Raw genomic sequence first — 13,888 nt, 5'->3', positions numbered from 1 at the left:
TACGAAAACAATCTGTATATAGCAGCTTGCTATTTAAAAGCTTAGGTAAATTAACTAAAAATCTGGTACATTCTCAAATTTTTCCAGTAAGAATTTTGCAGAATCTGTTTTTTAAGGAAGATGGTAGAAAATGCTCTATCTACGTTATGCTCATTCTGCAGTATGAGAAACTGCTCACTAAAATTTAAATGAAGTTTTTTTTAAACAGAAATGAAAACTAGTCTTATTAAATCTAGGACAAGTACAGAATGTTACAATTAAGAAAAAGCCAAAATTTGCTTTCTAAACTATTTCTTAAATACTACAGTACTATCAAATAAGAAATGAAATGTTTAATACTGCTAATTTCAGCACAACTTATGGCCACATTTTTAATGTATAAAATTTTTTAATACTTTGTGATTCACAGGAGGAGCTCTTCCGTACTTTTTCATCTTACAAACTTATTGCACCCAGGTATAGATGGCAGAGAAGCAGATGGGGACGTCTATGTCCCATAAATTTAAAAGAAGGCAACATTTATCTAGGATCACCAGATTTTGTTGTGAGGTAAGTAAGAGTTTCAGAACCTAATTTTACAACTTGTCCGTACATCTTTTCAGTTGTTTATTATTATGGCATATTTTAAGTTTTCTAGGTAAAATGTACTGTCTTTCATCAGAAGAAACATTAAAAAGATTTGTATTGAACCCACGTCCCTATCTTCTTCCACCTATGCCAGCACCACCATGTAAAGTATTCATATTTGGACCTGAACTTTCAGGGAAGACAACACTTAGCAATTTGCTTGCAGAATATTACAAAGGAAAGGTAACTACCTATTTAGGTAGCTTGCTTTCTATCTATCTGTACTTGGTTATAATTTGTAGGATTTGGTTGTACTCAGTTTTTTTAAATTTTATGCTGTTGACGGGATAATTGTTCCATTGGGTTGGAGTGGGGAAGGCATCCACCTTGCTGCTTGTTGCCATTTCCAGACCACAGTCCCTGCCTGCTTCCCAAAAGCCCCAGATTTAAATGTCCTGTCATCCAGGCTACACCACCATTGCCTCTCTGGGTTCCACTTCTCTGTTTCCTGGATCCCACTCCTCCTGGCTCCCTCTCACTCTCCCCACACACTCATCCTGCCCTGAGTCCTGGTGATTTCAGCATCTACAAAGATGAGCCTCCCAACAGCCTGGCCTGTCAGTTCCTTGACCGCCCAAGATCTCCCCCAGTGATCTTGTTTGTCACTCTCAATAAATGAAGAGAAGTTATCTTTAGTGGAGACCAGAGTGATAGCAGTAAAAGTGGTAAGAAGAAGGCAGATTTGAGATATAATGTGAAGGCAGAGCCAAAGGATTTGATGTGGGATTGACATGTAGAGGCATTATGAGAAGGCCGGTGTGGCTCGAGTATTGCCTGGGAAGGAAGGAATGGTCCAAGATGATGGTTGAAAGACATAGTCAAAGTTGTTCAGGCAATGGGAAGGGCTTGAAGTTGTTCAAAGTGCTATTGAATTCTTTTAAGCACAAGGGGTAACATTTTCTATTTGCTTTTAACTTCTTTATTCTAAATTATGACAAACATACAAAAAAGTGAAGCCCCCTGAGTTATCACAAAATGAACCCCATATAACCACCACCAAAATCAAATATGGAATGTTGACAGCACCCCAGAAACCCCTTCATGTTTCTTCTGGATACCAATCCCCTCAGTCCCCTCACAAAGGTAACCATTGCCCTGAATTTTATGATAATTCGCTTCCATATTTTTCTTTTATGGTTTTGCCATGAAAGCATACATCCAAATACCATGGGTTAGTTATGCAAGTTCTTTTTGTGCTGTATGGACTTAAACAACTTATGTTCTTTGTGCCTGGCTTCTTTCACTTAACATTATGATTATAATATTTATCCATGTTATTGTATATAGCTATAATTTGTCCATTTTATATTGGTCTATTGTATTCTAATGATTAAATTATATCATAATTTATTTATCCACATTTGAGTGCTAATAAAACTTAAATTGATTCCAGATTGGGGTATTATGAACCTTCTGATATGTGTCTCTTCACGCACACATGCACATATTTATAAATTTTTGAGATATATCTAGGAAGACAAATTCTGGGACGTAGTGTATGCATAACATTCAACTTGTGTAGATAATACCAAACTATTTCCAAAGTAGTTCTACTAATTTACAAAACTATCAGCAGTATCTGAGAGTTCTGTCATTCCACATTCCTGCCCACCTTATTATGGTCAGTTGTTCTAATGTTAGCCATTTCAGTGGGTGTACCGTTGTGTCTCACTGTAGTTTTAATTCATTATCTTTCTGATGACTAATGAAGTTGAATATTTTCAGATTACTAGCCATTTATATATTTACTTTTTGAAGTGTTTGTTCAACTGTCTTGCCCATTTTTTATTGTGAGGGGCTTTTTTGTATATTACTAGTAAGTGTTTCTACTATTGTCTATATTACAAGTTCTTTTTGATTATAAGCATTATAAGTAAAGGTGGAAGACAGTGATATTGATGGTCTTGACCCTGTGTAGGCCTAGGCTAATGTGTGTGTTTATGTCTGAGTTTTTAACAAAAAGGTTTAAACAGTAAAAAATATCAAAAATTTTAAAGAGCTTATAGAATAAGGATATAAAGAAAGTATTTTGTACAGCTGTATAATATGTTTGTGTTTTAAGCTAAGTGTTATTACAAAAGAGTCAAAAAGGTAAAAAAATTAAAAGCTTATAAAGTAAAAAAGTACAGTAAGCTAAGGTTAATTTATTATTGAAGAATGAAAAATATATATATTTTTTGCAACAGAGCAAGACTAGAGTGCCATAGTGTCAGCGTAGCTCACAGAAACCTCAAACTCCTGGGCTCAAGTGACCCTCCTGCCTCTGCCTCCCAAATAGCTGAGACTACAGGCACATGCTATAGTGAAAGTGCCCTGTTAATTTTTCTATTTTTAGTAGAGACAGGGTCTCACTCTTGCTCAGGCTGGTCTTGAACTCCTGAGCTCAAGCAATCCTCCCACTTTGGCCTCCCAGAGTGCTAGGATTACAGGAGTGAGCCACCACGTCTGGCCAAAAAATATTTTTTTATAAATTTAAGGTAGCCCAAGTATACAGTATGTATAAAGTCTACAGTAGTGTACAGCAATATCCTAGACCTTCACATTCATTCACCACTCACACACTGACTCACCCAGAGCAACTTCCAGTCCTGCAAGCTCCATTCATGGTAAGTGCCCTATACAGATGTGTATCATTTTTATCTTTTATATCACATTTTTACTGTACCTTTTCCATGTTTAGATATGTTTAGATACACAAATACTTCCCTTTGTGCTATAATTGCCTGCAGTACTCAGTACTCAGTACCGTAACATGCTATACAGGTTTGTAGCCTAGGAGCAATAAGCTATACCATATAACCTAGGTGCGTAATAGGCTACACAAGTTTATGTAAGTATACTCTATGATGTTTGCACAATGACACATTGTGATGCATTTATCAATTTTTAATTTTTTTACCTTTTTGACTCTTTTGTAATAACACTTAGCTTAAAACACAAACATACAGCTGTACAAAATATTTTATTTCTTTATATTCTTATTACATGTCCTCATGACATGGTAACTGGCTTCTCTCTCTCGAGAGTGAACCAAGGAGGAAGCTTCAATGTCTTTCATGACTTAGTCTGAAAAGTCACCCACTGTCACACTATTTATTTAAAGCAAGTCACTAAGTTCTTCCTACGCTAAAGAAGAGGGGAATTAGGTTCCACCTTCTGAAGTGGGGAGAAGTATCAAAGGATTTGTGGACATATTTTAAACCCATTACAATGTGTATCAGATTTAAAAAATGATCATTTTAAAATATAAAGAGACAAATCAATACACAGATAAATCCCCAATAGAAAAAAGAAATAGCAAGCAGGCAATTCACAAAGTAATAAGCACAAATAGCCACTAAACATTAGAAAAGGATACTACTCTCCCAGTAGAGAGATGCCAGAAACCAAAGATGTGTCATGTTGATCTCATTTTTACATTTAAAAGATTGCTATTAACACCCAATACTGATATGTAGCTAGAATGAGGAAAAATACATGTTTATATACTGCTGGTAAGAGTATAACCATTAAGCATAGCAATTGGAAATACATATAGTATACAAGTCTAAAATCCATGCACATCTTTTGAACTGTCAATTCTGTTTTATGGATGTTCCTACAGAAACTCACACAAATATATGTACAGAATTGTGTTCATCACAGCTTAGTTTATATAATAACAGCAAAAATGTGTATACCTAAATATATATTACTGGTATTTTAGTTAAATAAGTTGCAATTTTTCATCTAATGCAATACTATCTATGCATTAAAAACTGATGGTGTAGATGTAGATTTATTGCCATTATAAGCCTATTTCAGGAAAAGCAGAATGGAATCTAGGGATCTGGAAATATTAATTAAACCTAAACGGCATGTAGAAATCTATTTCTAAGATCTCAACATTCAGTATTAAGTCTATTATCTACCTAACAAAGGACTTATATCCAGAACACATAAAGAATTCTAATACAAATTTTAAAATAGGCAAAAGTTAAACACATGCTTTTTTTTTTTTTTTTTTTGAGACAGAGTCTCACTTTGTTACCCAGGCTAGAGTGAGTGCTGTGGCGTCAGCCTAGCTCACAGCAACCTCAAACTCCTGGGCTCAAGCGATCCTCCTGCCTCAGCCTCCCGAGTAGCTGGGACTACAGGCATGTGCCACTATGCCCGGCTAATTTTTCTATATATATTAGTTGTCCATATAATTTCTTTCTATTTTTAGTAGAGACGGGGTCTCGCTCTTGCTCAGGCTGGTCTCGAACTCCTGACCTTGAGCGATCCACCCACCTCGGCCTCCCAGAGTGCTAGGATTACAGGCGTGAGCCACCGCGCCCGGCCTAAGCACATGCTTTAAAAAAGGATACGTGAATAAGCACATAAAAAGAAGTTCAAAATTATTAGTGATTAGGGAAATGTAAATTTAAACTACAGTGAGGTACTTCTTTATATCCACTAGAATAAGTAAAAATTTAATATTCACAAAAGCAACTGTTGGTGAGGATGTGGAGAAACTGCAACATTGCAAAATTGAACACATGGCTGGCAGGGATGTAAAATAACAGTTTGATGGCTTATGATAAAGACAAATATACACTTACCATATGGCCCAGTAATTCTACTCCTAGGTATTTACCAAGAGAAATGGAAACACATGTCCACAAAAAGACTTCTGTACAAATGTTCATCACTGCTATATTAGTAATAGCCAAAACCTGGTCACAACCCAAATGTCAATCTGTAGATGAATGGGTAAAAAACTGTGGTATATTCATACAATAAAATACTGTTCAACAATAAAAAGGATACCTGCAATAACACCGATGAATCTTAAAAACATTCTGCTAAGGAGGAAAAGCCTGAAAAAGATTATATACTGTGTCATCCCATTTATATGAAATTCTAGAAAAGACAAAACTAATCTATAGTGACAGAAAGCAGAAAGTGGTTGCCAGGGGCCAGGAATGAAAACTAGGGGAGGGGACGGGATGGGAAGGGATTGATCACAAAGGAGCATAGGGGAATTTTGGAAGTGATACAAAAGTTCCATATCTTGGTTGTGGTGGTTGTTATATGAGTGTGTTTGTAAAAATTCATCATAATGTATACCTAAAATATGTGCCTTTCATTGTATGTAAATTACATATACAAAGTTGATTTTAAATATATATCTTTATTTTAATTTCCGTTAAGCCAAAAAATATGTCACCTGAATATATATTGCATGATCTATGTATTATGTATATTACATGATCTATATATTACATTATATATTACATGATCTGTAGTATATATAGTATATGATATATATTATATAGATCTCACATGAAAAATATGACTGAATTTCTACTGAAGCAAGTACTCAGAAATCAGTGAATTCTGAACATAACAACTCCCAAGGTACCTCAGGAAGTATTAATATTTTTAGAATATAGGTAGAGATATAGATAAATAGATAAGCAATGTCTTTAATAGTTGCAAAAACTTGTGCTTATGTTGATTTTCTCAAATATTCTTTGCAGGTAGTTGACTATGCTGAACTTGTTCAACCACGTTTTGATAAAGCCCGGGAAACATTGATGGAAAATACTATAGCTGCGGCCACTGAAGCAGCTATTAAAGTTGTGAGAGAAGAGCTTCTCAAAGAACTACAAGCCAAAAAACAAGGTGAACTATGTGTTAAAAATGTATGTTTTAAGCTTAGGTAAACAATTAAACCTGGGTACTTGAGGGCAAGGATTTTGTTTAGTTCATCTTGGTATCCTTGGAACCTTGCACGTTTTAGTCTCTTAATAAATGGTTGAGAGAATGGATATGCCTAAGCCAATTCATAAGCAGAGAAAAAAATTCAATTCTAGACTTCTAAGGAAAGGAATCAGAAGGAGCTTCCAAATTTGGATTTTTTTTTTTACTTTTATGGATCCACTTACTGGGCAGACTGTTTGAGCAGTATTTACGTCTTTATGTACACCAGTCATTAAAACAATAAGAATCCACCGGACTCTTGTGGAGTTTGTTGTTTGTTGTTGTTTTAGGCATATTTATCAGCCCTGATTGTAATTAAATCTTTCTATTTGGGACGTAATAATTTCAAATTCAAAAAGCCGTAATTCAGTGAAACTGGAAGAAGCCTTAGTGATCAATTAACACAATTTCCTAATTTTACAGACGAGGAAACTGAGGCTCAGGGAGGTTAAATGGCTCCCTGGTAAGTACCCAACTGGTGGCACAGCTGAGGCTTGAACCCTTGTTTCCAAAGCCCTAGTGTGTGCTCTCTCTCCTTGACCATTCTGCCTCTTCCTGTATCTCACTGGCTGTTGATCACATTGTCTTAGAACAGACACAAAGTTGTTTTTCTTTCTTTTTTTTCCTTCTGGTTTTCTCCAGGAAAAATGAGAATTTTCATTTCATAGCTACTTTTGAAATTCATTAATTGGTTTTGGTATACTTTATATCTCTAGTTGGCACCCTTGTAACTAGTCATAATAGAATAAATGAAAGTAGCCTAATCTCTCCTCTTAATGCAATATCCTAAATGCAGCACTTCCTGTGCACTACATGGGCTCTTCCTTACTTTCAAAGATCTGGACCCAAAAGTTTGGGAGTAGCTTCAGCAATTTTAGACTAGATTTAGTCATCACTGTTTGCAGTCCCAGAAACTATGGCAGTACACTGTCCCCTGATTTGGCTGTCAGTGTGTCTGTTCCAAATATTCTTTTCCTAATAACATTTTTCTCGTTACAAAAGTAATAACAGCTGATATTTATGGAGCATTTACTACATGCTGGAGCAATGCTAACGGCATTGCATATATCTCCCATTTAATCCTCATGATGTGCCTATGGGGTAGATATTGTTATCTCCAGTTCTAGTGGTTGAAGAAACTAAGGCTCAGAGGAGTTAAGTAACTTGCCCAAGGTGACAGCCAGCAAGTGACTGGGATTCAAATCAATGTCTGTGCTCTTTTCCTCTATGTCTCTCAAGTGAGCACAGAAAATTGGAAAAAGCAGATGAAAGGAAAATTCACTTATACTTCCTCCCCAGAGATAGCTGCTAAGAATTTGGTGTGTTCTCCATCTCTCTCTTTTTTCCTATTCATATTTGTAATGATTAATTATGATCCTATGGCATATGCAAAATTATGTTCACTCATTTAAAAATAATGCTTCTTTCTAATTAATATGTAATTATTGTAATAAATTTTATGTTAGGTATCTAAATTCATTTTTTTCCCAAATGGTGAACCACTGTTACAAATAACAATTACTAAATTATCCATAATTTTACTGGAAACTTGAAGTGCCAGTTTTTCTTAATATTAAGTTTGGGCATGTGTGTGAGTGGGTATAAACTTTTGAACTTTCTATTTATTGATCTTTCTCTGTATTACAACCTTTAATGCAAAATGTAACTATCAAAGCCTTATGATGCATTTTAAATCTAGTAATATAAATCCTCCCTCAAAACATTTTGTTTTAACTATTTTCCTGGTTATTCTTCCATTTGTTCTGAAAAATAAGTGCTTACTGTGTGCTAGGAACTGTACTAGAGGTTGGGATGCTTATAGAATTTTGTCAAGTTCTGTAGCAAATCCCAGTGGGAGGATTGTGTTAATATTATATAATAATTTGGCAAGAATTCTCATCTTTATTGTTAAATCTTCTCACACAGACACATAAAATCTCCATTTTTTAGTCTAGTTTTTGTATCTTTCCACATTTTGTAGTTTTCTTCATGTATTATTTATACTTTTCTTAATAAGTTTATTTCCAGACATTTTGTCATTTTGTTACTGTTCAATGGGATTGTTTTTCTCTAATATTTTCTAAGTAGTTATTACCAGTATATTGGAAAGCGATTTGATTTCCGTTGTGTATTCAAAATTTATTTCCTCATAACTATCCACCTTATTAAACTTACTTTCTAGTTCTTGCAGACTTTCAGTTGATTCTCTTGGGTCTTCCGGAGAGCCATTCAAAAAAAAGTATAGTTTAAACTCCTCTTTTTCCAATATTTATGCCTATTTCTTTTTTTGACTAATTATGTAGGCTAGCAGTTCTGGAATGATGTTAAATAGTGGCAGTGATGGTGAGCTCTTTAAGGGAGTTCTTGCCAATGTTTCTCCATAAGGTTACTAAGTATTTTTATCTGGAATGAATGTTGAAAATTATCAAATGTCTTTTCAGCATCTGTCAAGATAAGCATAAGTTTTTATCCTTTGACTTATTGATTTGATCAGTTATACTAATATATTTTCCAATATTCAGCCATTCTTGTATTTCTGAAATAAACCTTACTTGGTCAGAGTGTATCATTCTTATAACATATTTTTTACTTTTGTTTGTTTATTTAGGACTTTTCCCCTACATTTACAAGTGTGATTGGTTTATTGTGGGGGTTTTGATGTGTGTATGTGCTATTTGTCAGATTTTGCTATCAGGGTTTTTTTTTTTTTTTTTTAACTCTTGACAAAAATTGAGAAGCTCCCTAACTTCCCTATTTTTTATGCCTGAAACTATTTAAATAGCAAGAAAATTCTCTCTTCCTACATGGCAATGTCAAGCTTTTGCTAGACGAGAACACATTATTTGCCTAATAAATCTGCCTATCTTCTTTTTCATAAGCCTATAAACAAATAAAATAATCTAACATGATGCCCAAGAGATTCAAAAACAACAAAAAGACCAGCACTGAAATTACATGCCATCCAAATGATCACCTAGATGATCTAGAATGGAATTATATTTTGAGTATACTATCTTCAAAATGAAAATCAAAATAAAAAAAAAACCCTCATAGGCTACTTAAAAACTGAAGCTGGAGAAATACTGGCTCAGACTACTAAGATGGCTTGTTATTCAGTCTTTTTTAAGTCTGAACAAAATGAATTCATCAGTTCATTCAACAAATACTTGAGTACCTACTTTGTGTTAGACATGATTCTAGGCACTAGGGATACAGATGTGAACAAGACACATGAAGTCCTTGTCCTTGTGGTGCTTACATTTTAATAGAGGGTAGAAGGACAAAAAAAAAAAAAAAAAGCCAGTGAACAGATAGAAAAAAATATATAAGGTGGTAATGGGTAGACAGTGATCGGATAGAGATGCTAAAATAGTGGGATGAAGAGAGGACATTTGACTGAGACTTGGGTCAAGAGAGGAAGCTAGCTAGACTCTAGGAGGAAGAGTGGTGATCTGTAATGTTTCATACAATCGGTAGTAATTTCTTTCACTTCAAATTATGGTATTAAATCATATATTTTAAAGCTTTCCACAAATTGCCTTCTTCCACTGGAATATAGAAATTGAGGCTCTCTCTCATACGCTACAAACTTAAAAGCCATTTTATTTTCTTTTTCAAATTCACTAATTATTCTAAATCTGACAATAGAATTAACCCTTCTTAAAATTAAAAAAAAATTGCAATATTTTTGCTTTTGAATTTTGCCCCAATACATTTTTGAGAAAAATTGTTAGTGGAGAATATTGAGATTTTTTTAACATAAAAATTGTATAATAATACAGAGGATGACAGCTAACATGGAACAGGCTTCCTGTGTGCCAACCATTTTTCAAGTTAAGGGTTTACATCAATTACCTCATTTAATCCTCACAGCAGTGCTTTAAGTTTAATGATCCTTTTTGTGCCAAGTAGAAATTGAGGCAAAGTGATCAAGTGATTTACCAAAGCCACACAGCTCTGAAGTGACAGTCAGAATTCAAACCTAAGTCTGTCTGACCCTAAAGCAGGGGCTTGTGCTCACTATCCCTGCATCCCTGTCCCCAACTGCTAACACAGCCAATTATTACATTTCAGCCAAGACAGCTTTAAGAGAAATTGAAGGACAATATGAAAAAAAGGAGTCTGAAGATTTTCCAGTGGAAACATACAAAATCTTTGGAGACATGCGCTCTTCAGTTGATGATGGTAAAGAAATATATTGCTGATGTTATTGACCAGATCTTCCAAATATAAATGGAGTAGCTGCTAAAGTGTATTATTCTTTCACTGCAGCATACGCTCAAGACTCCCAAAGATACAGCTTTTTAGAGGACACTGAAGAAGCCCCAACAAAGTCAGAAAGTATCCACCATGATCAAGCTGCTAAAGTTGATAAACCTGGTAACAAAATGAGCTGCTAATTCCATGCTTATGGATCTTATTTTCATTTATTTCATCTTTGATCATGTTTATATTGAAGCTTGAAATTACAAAAAAAAAAAAAAATTGGAAACTTCAGGAGAAAAAAAGCTAGCTTCTCTCTTACAGGCTTAAACTGAATAGCTGTAGAACAGAAATAATTTATTAGAATAAAGAGAAAAACATAGAAAATGGGGAGTCAAATACAATTAGGGCCCAAATAAAAATTTTTGAGTATTTCCAAATGTGATACGATCATTATCATATAATTATAAATACTTTCTTAAAAGCTCTTTATCTCTTTTAATGTATTGGAATCAGAGCATCTTAAACCCACAATTTTAGCTGTGAAATTTTACCATTTATCCACTGTATTTACCTTATAAACTTTTTCTATTTATATTTTAATATAATCGAAAGCATATAGCATTACATTATATAACATAATCATATATGTAATATAGTATTACATAATAGTTATAATATAAACTATTTTTACCTTTATTGACTTATACCATTTACTTATATTAATTACTTCATTAGGAAACATTTTAACACTCATTTTAAATTGCTGTATAATTTCCCTATTTATAGGTAGTAGTTTTAACAGTTTGTGTTGGAAATTTATTTTTCTTTCTTTTTTTTTTTTTTTGCTACTACAAATAATGCTTCAATTAATGTTTTACATAAAGTTTTGTCTACACGTTGACATAAATGGAATTACTAAATTAATGATTATAAAGCTATAGAGTCAAATTGTTTTGCATAAAATTTTCCAAATTATGTTTCTCTCAGTAATATACAAAATATATGTCATTGTTTCCTCAGTATTTTCTCTTTTTGATTGTTATTTTAATTTTTACTTCTAAAGTTTATTTTAATATTTGTTAAGCATTTATATTTCTTCTTTGCTGAAGTGACCATTTTTGTCTTTTGGCCATTTTTCTAAAATGTTATATAGTCTCTGCATAAGCTTCCTATATTAGTCTCTTATTTTTCACATTTTTTCCAAATTGAGTGGTTTGCCATCTAAGTCAGTTTGCTGGTTTTGGAATAAAGTCATTTTTCATATTTTTGCAGTAAAATCATTCCTTTTTCTTTATTTCTTCCATTGCTTGTAGGCTTAAAAAGTCCTCCTCTCAGCCAAACACTATATATATATAAATTTTCTATATGTAGAATATATATTATATTCTGTTATTATACGAGGGCTGTCCATATAGTATCCAGCCATGTAATGTGAAAAATAGTATTGACGGTGGCTGGATAATTTCTGGACAGCCATCATATTCTTATATTCTGACATTATATATATAAATATTCTATCTAGAATATTTATTATATTCTTATATTCGGTTCTTTTTTTATTGGCCCAACCTTTTTATTCAGTTTTTAAGTACATCTGTAATTTATTTTGATATATAATGTAGAGCTGTTTTTCGTTTGTTTTTTCCTACTGATTCAGACAGATATGCTTGCCTACTGTTTATTTCAAGCCTAGTAGGAATTAAACTTGGCACTGTCAGAAATTTATGTATGGCACTCCTTCTCTCCAATACACACACAGCCTTCACAGACAACCTCCCCAGCCGCCCAAGACATTAAGATTTTGGCCGCTGAGTTGCAGCTGGGAGCCCCATCTCTGCTGCTGTGGAGTTCCCGGCACCAGTCTGCAGACAGCCCCTCTCCAAGACTGTCTGTTCCTTTTCTGGGGAAGGCAGTCCAAGTTAGAAGCAGGCATTGGGGCCTCTACCCATTGCTGGAGGAATACCAATATTGCCAGTAGCCTTTGGTAAAAAGGCACCCTCCCTGCCTCATGGCTCTGGGATAAGCACAGCCTTTACCTTTTGGAGTCAAGAGGGTGTGAGTTGCATCAGAAAGAGCCCTGTTGATTTTTGTGTTCAATTTAGAGCCACTGGCATTATAGTAAACTGAAATTATTCCTGGTTTTCTTACAGGTTAAGTTATTATCTTCATTTTCCCGGCTGATAGATATGTTTAACTATTTGAATGTTATGGTTGTTATTTTAATTAAAAATTAGAAAAGTGAGTCCTGGGTCCCCAAGCTCTTATCACAACCTTCCTTGGGAATCCAGCTACATTTTTAAAATACCATTCTTTAGATGTTAACAATGTTTTACTCACAGATAAAGAAGAAACCACTGAAACATCCACATTTAGGAGTTCCGAAGACACTAGTCAAGATCTAACGTCATCTTCAGACAAAGGTAAATTAATATTTGGTCAATTTGGTTCTCTTAGATTATGCTTTTAAAAACCACAATTAGCTCCTTCAGAATTTGAAGAAGAAATGTGTGATTTTTTTAAAAAGCATTTTTAATACCCAACTTATGCTATATTGAAGGCTACTCTATTATTAATATGAACAGTTGGACATGCAGGAGCAGACACACACACAAAAAATAGCACATGATATGTTGTTTTGGTGAAAAAAGATATTGGGAAGATGGGTGATCTATCTTTCTGCTCTGCCATCCCTGACATGTATCTGCTATAATAATTCACAAGATGGCTGTTGGAGCTCCAGCCATCATGACAGTGTCCCTAGTAGGAAGAGAGAAAAAAGCAAGGGACAAAACTGTCCCTTGCATTCAGCTGAGTCAACTCTCTTAAAGAGAGGATAGGAAGACACACACACACACACACACACACACACACACAAATTCCGCTTGCATCTTGGCCATCCAAACAATAAGGAAAGTTGGGAGATGTAGTTTTTTAGCTAGGCACATTGCTGGCCTTAACAAAGTCAGGGTTCTGTTACTAAGGAAGAGGAGAATGGCTACTGGGTGGACAGCTAGCAGCTCCTAGGATGTTTCTCTCTTTGCTGGCTATTTCTGCCTTGGCATGCCCCCCGCTCCCATGGCTGCAGGAAGATCATGGGTTCTTGACTCTTCTGCTCTGGTTCTCCAGGAATTGTGGCTCTCTCCATCCTTGAGAACACGTTCAGGCAGGGAGGGCAGCAGACACCTGCTCTTTCAAGGCCTTTTGGGGGTTTTTTGGGCTGGGATCAACTGGGCTCCAGTAGAGACCCTGAGAGATGGAGCCCTGCCTGGGGCAGCAGCTCAGAAGCTCGACTGCAAATGCAAAGGTAGAGGAGTCAAGTGGAGCTGCC

The 13,888-nt window shown here is 34.8% G+C and overlaps 1 protein-coding gene across 1 annotated transcript in view; it reads left to right on the top strand.

Moving 5' to 3' along the window:
- AK9 (adenylate kinase 9) overlaps nt 1-13,888 on the top strand; it is a 106,964-nt gene that overhangs the window by 28,794 nt on the left and 64,282 nt on the right. Inside the window, exons 10-15 of the mRNA XM_069488413.1 lie at nt 410-549; nt 630-810; nt 6,132-6,276; nt 10,429-10,539; nt 10,627-10,734; nt 12,900-12,980. Of these exons, the coding sequence (XP_069344514.1) occupies nt 410-549; nt 630-810; nt 6,132-6,276; nt 10,429-10,539; nt 10,627-10,734; nt 12,900-12,980 (766 nt within the window). The remainder of the gene's footprint in view (nt 1-409; nt 550-629; nt 811-6,131; nt 6,277-10,428; nt 10,540-10,626; nt 10,735-12,899; nt 12,981-13,888) is intronic.

Source organism: Eulemur rufifrons, chromosome 15 (assembly GCF_041146395.1).
Source record: "Eulemur rufifrons isolate Redbay chromosome 15, OSU_ERuf_1, whole genome shotgun sequence".
NCBI classification, from domain to species: domain Eukaryota; kingdom Metazoa; phylum Chordata; class Mammalia; order Primates; family Lemuridae; genus Eulemur; species Eulemur rufifrons.
This window is presented reverse-complemented; position numbering and strand designations above follow the sequence as displayed.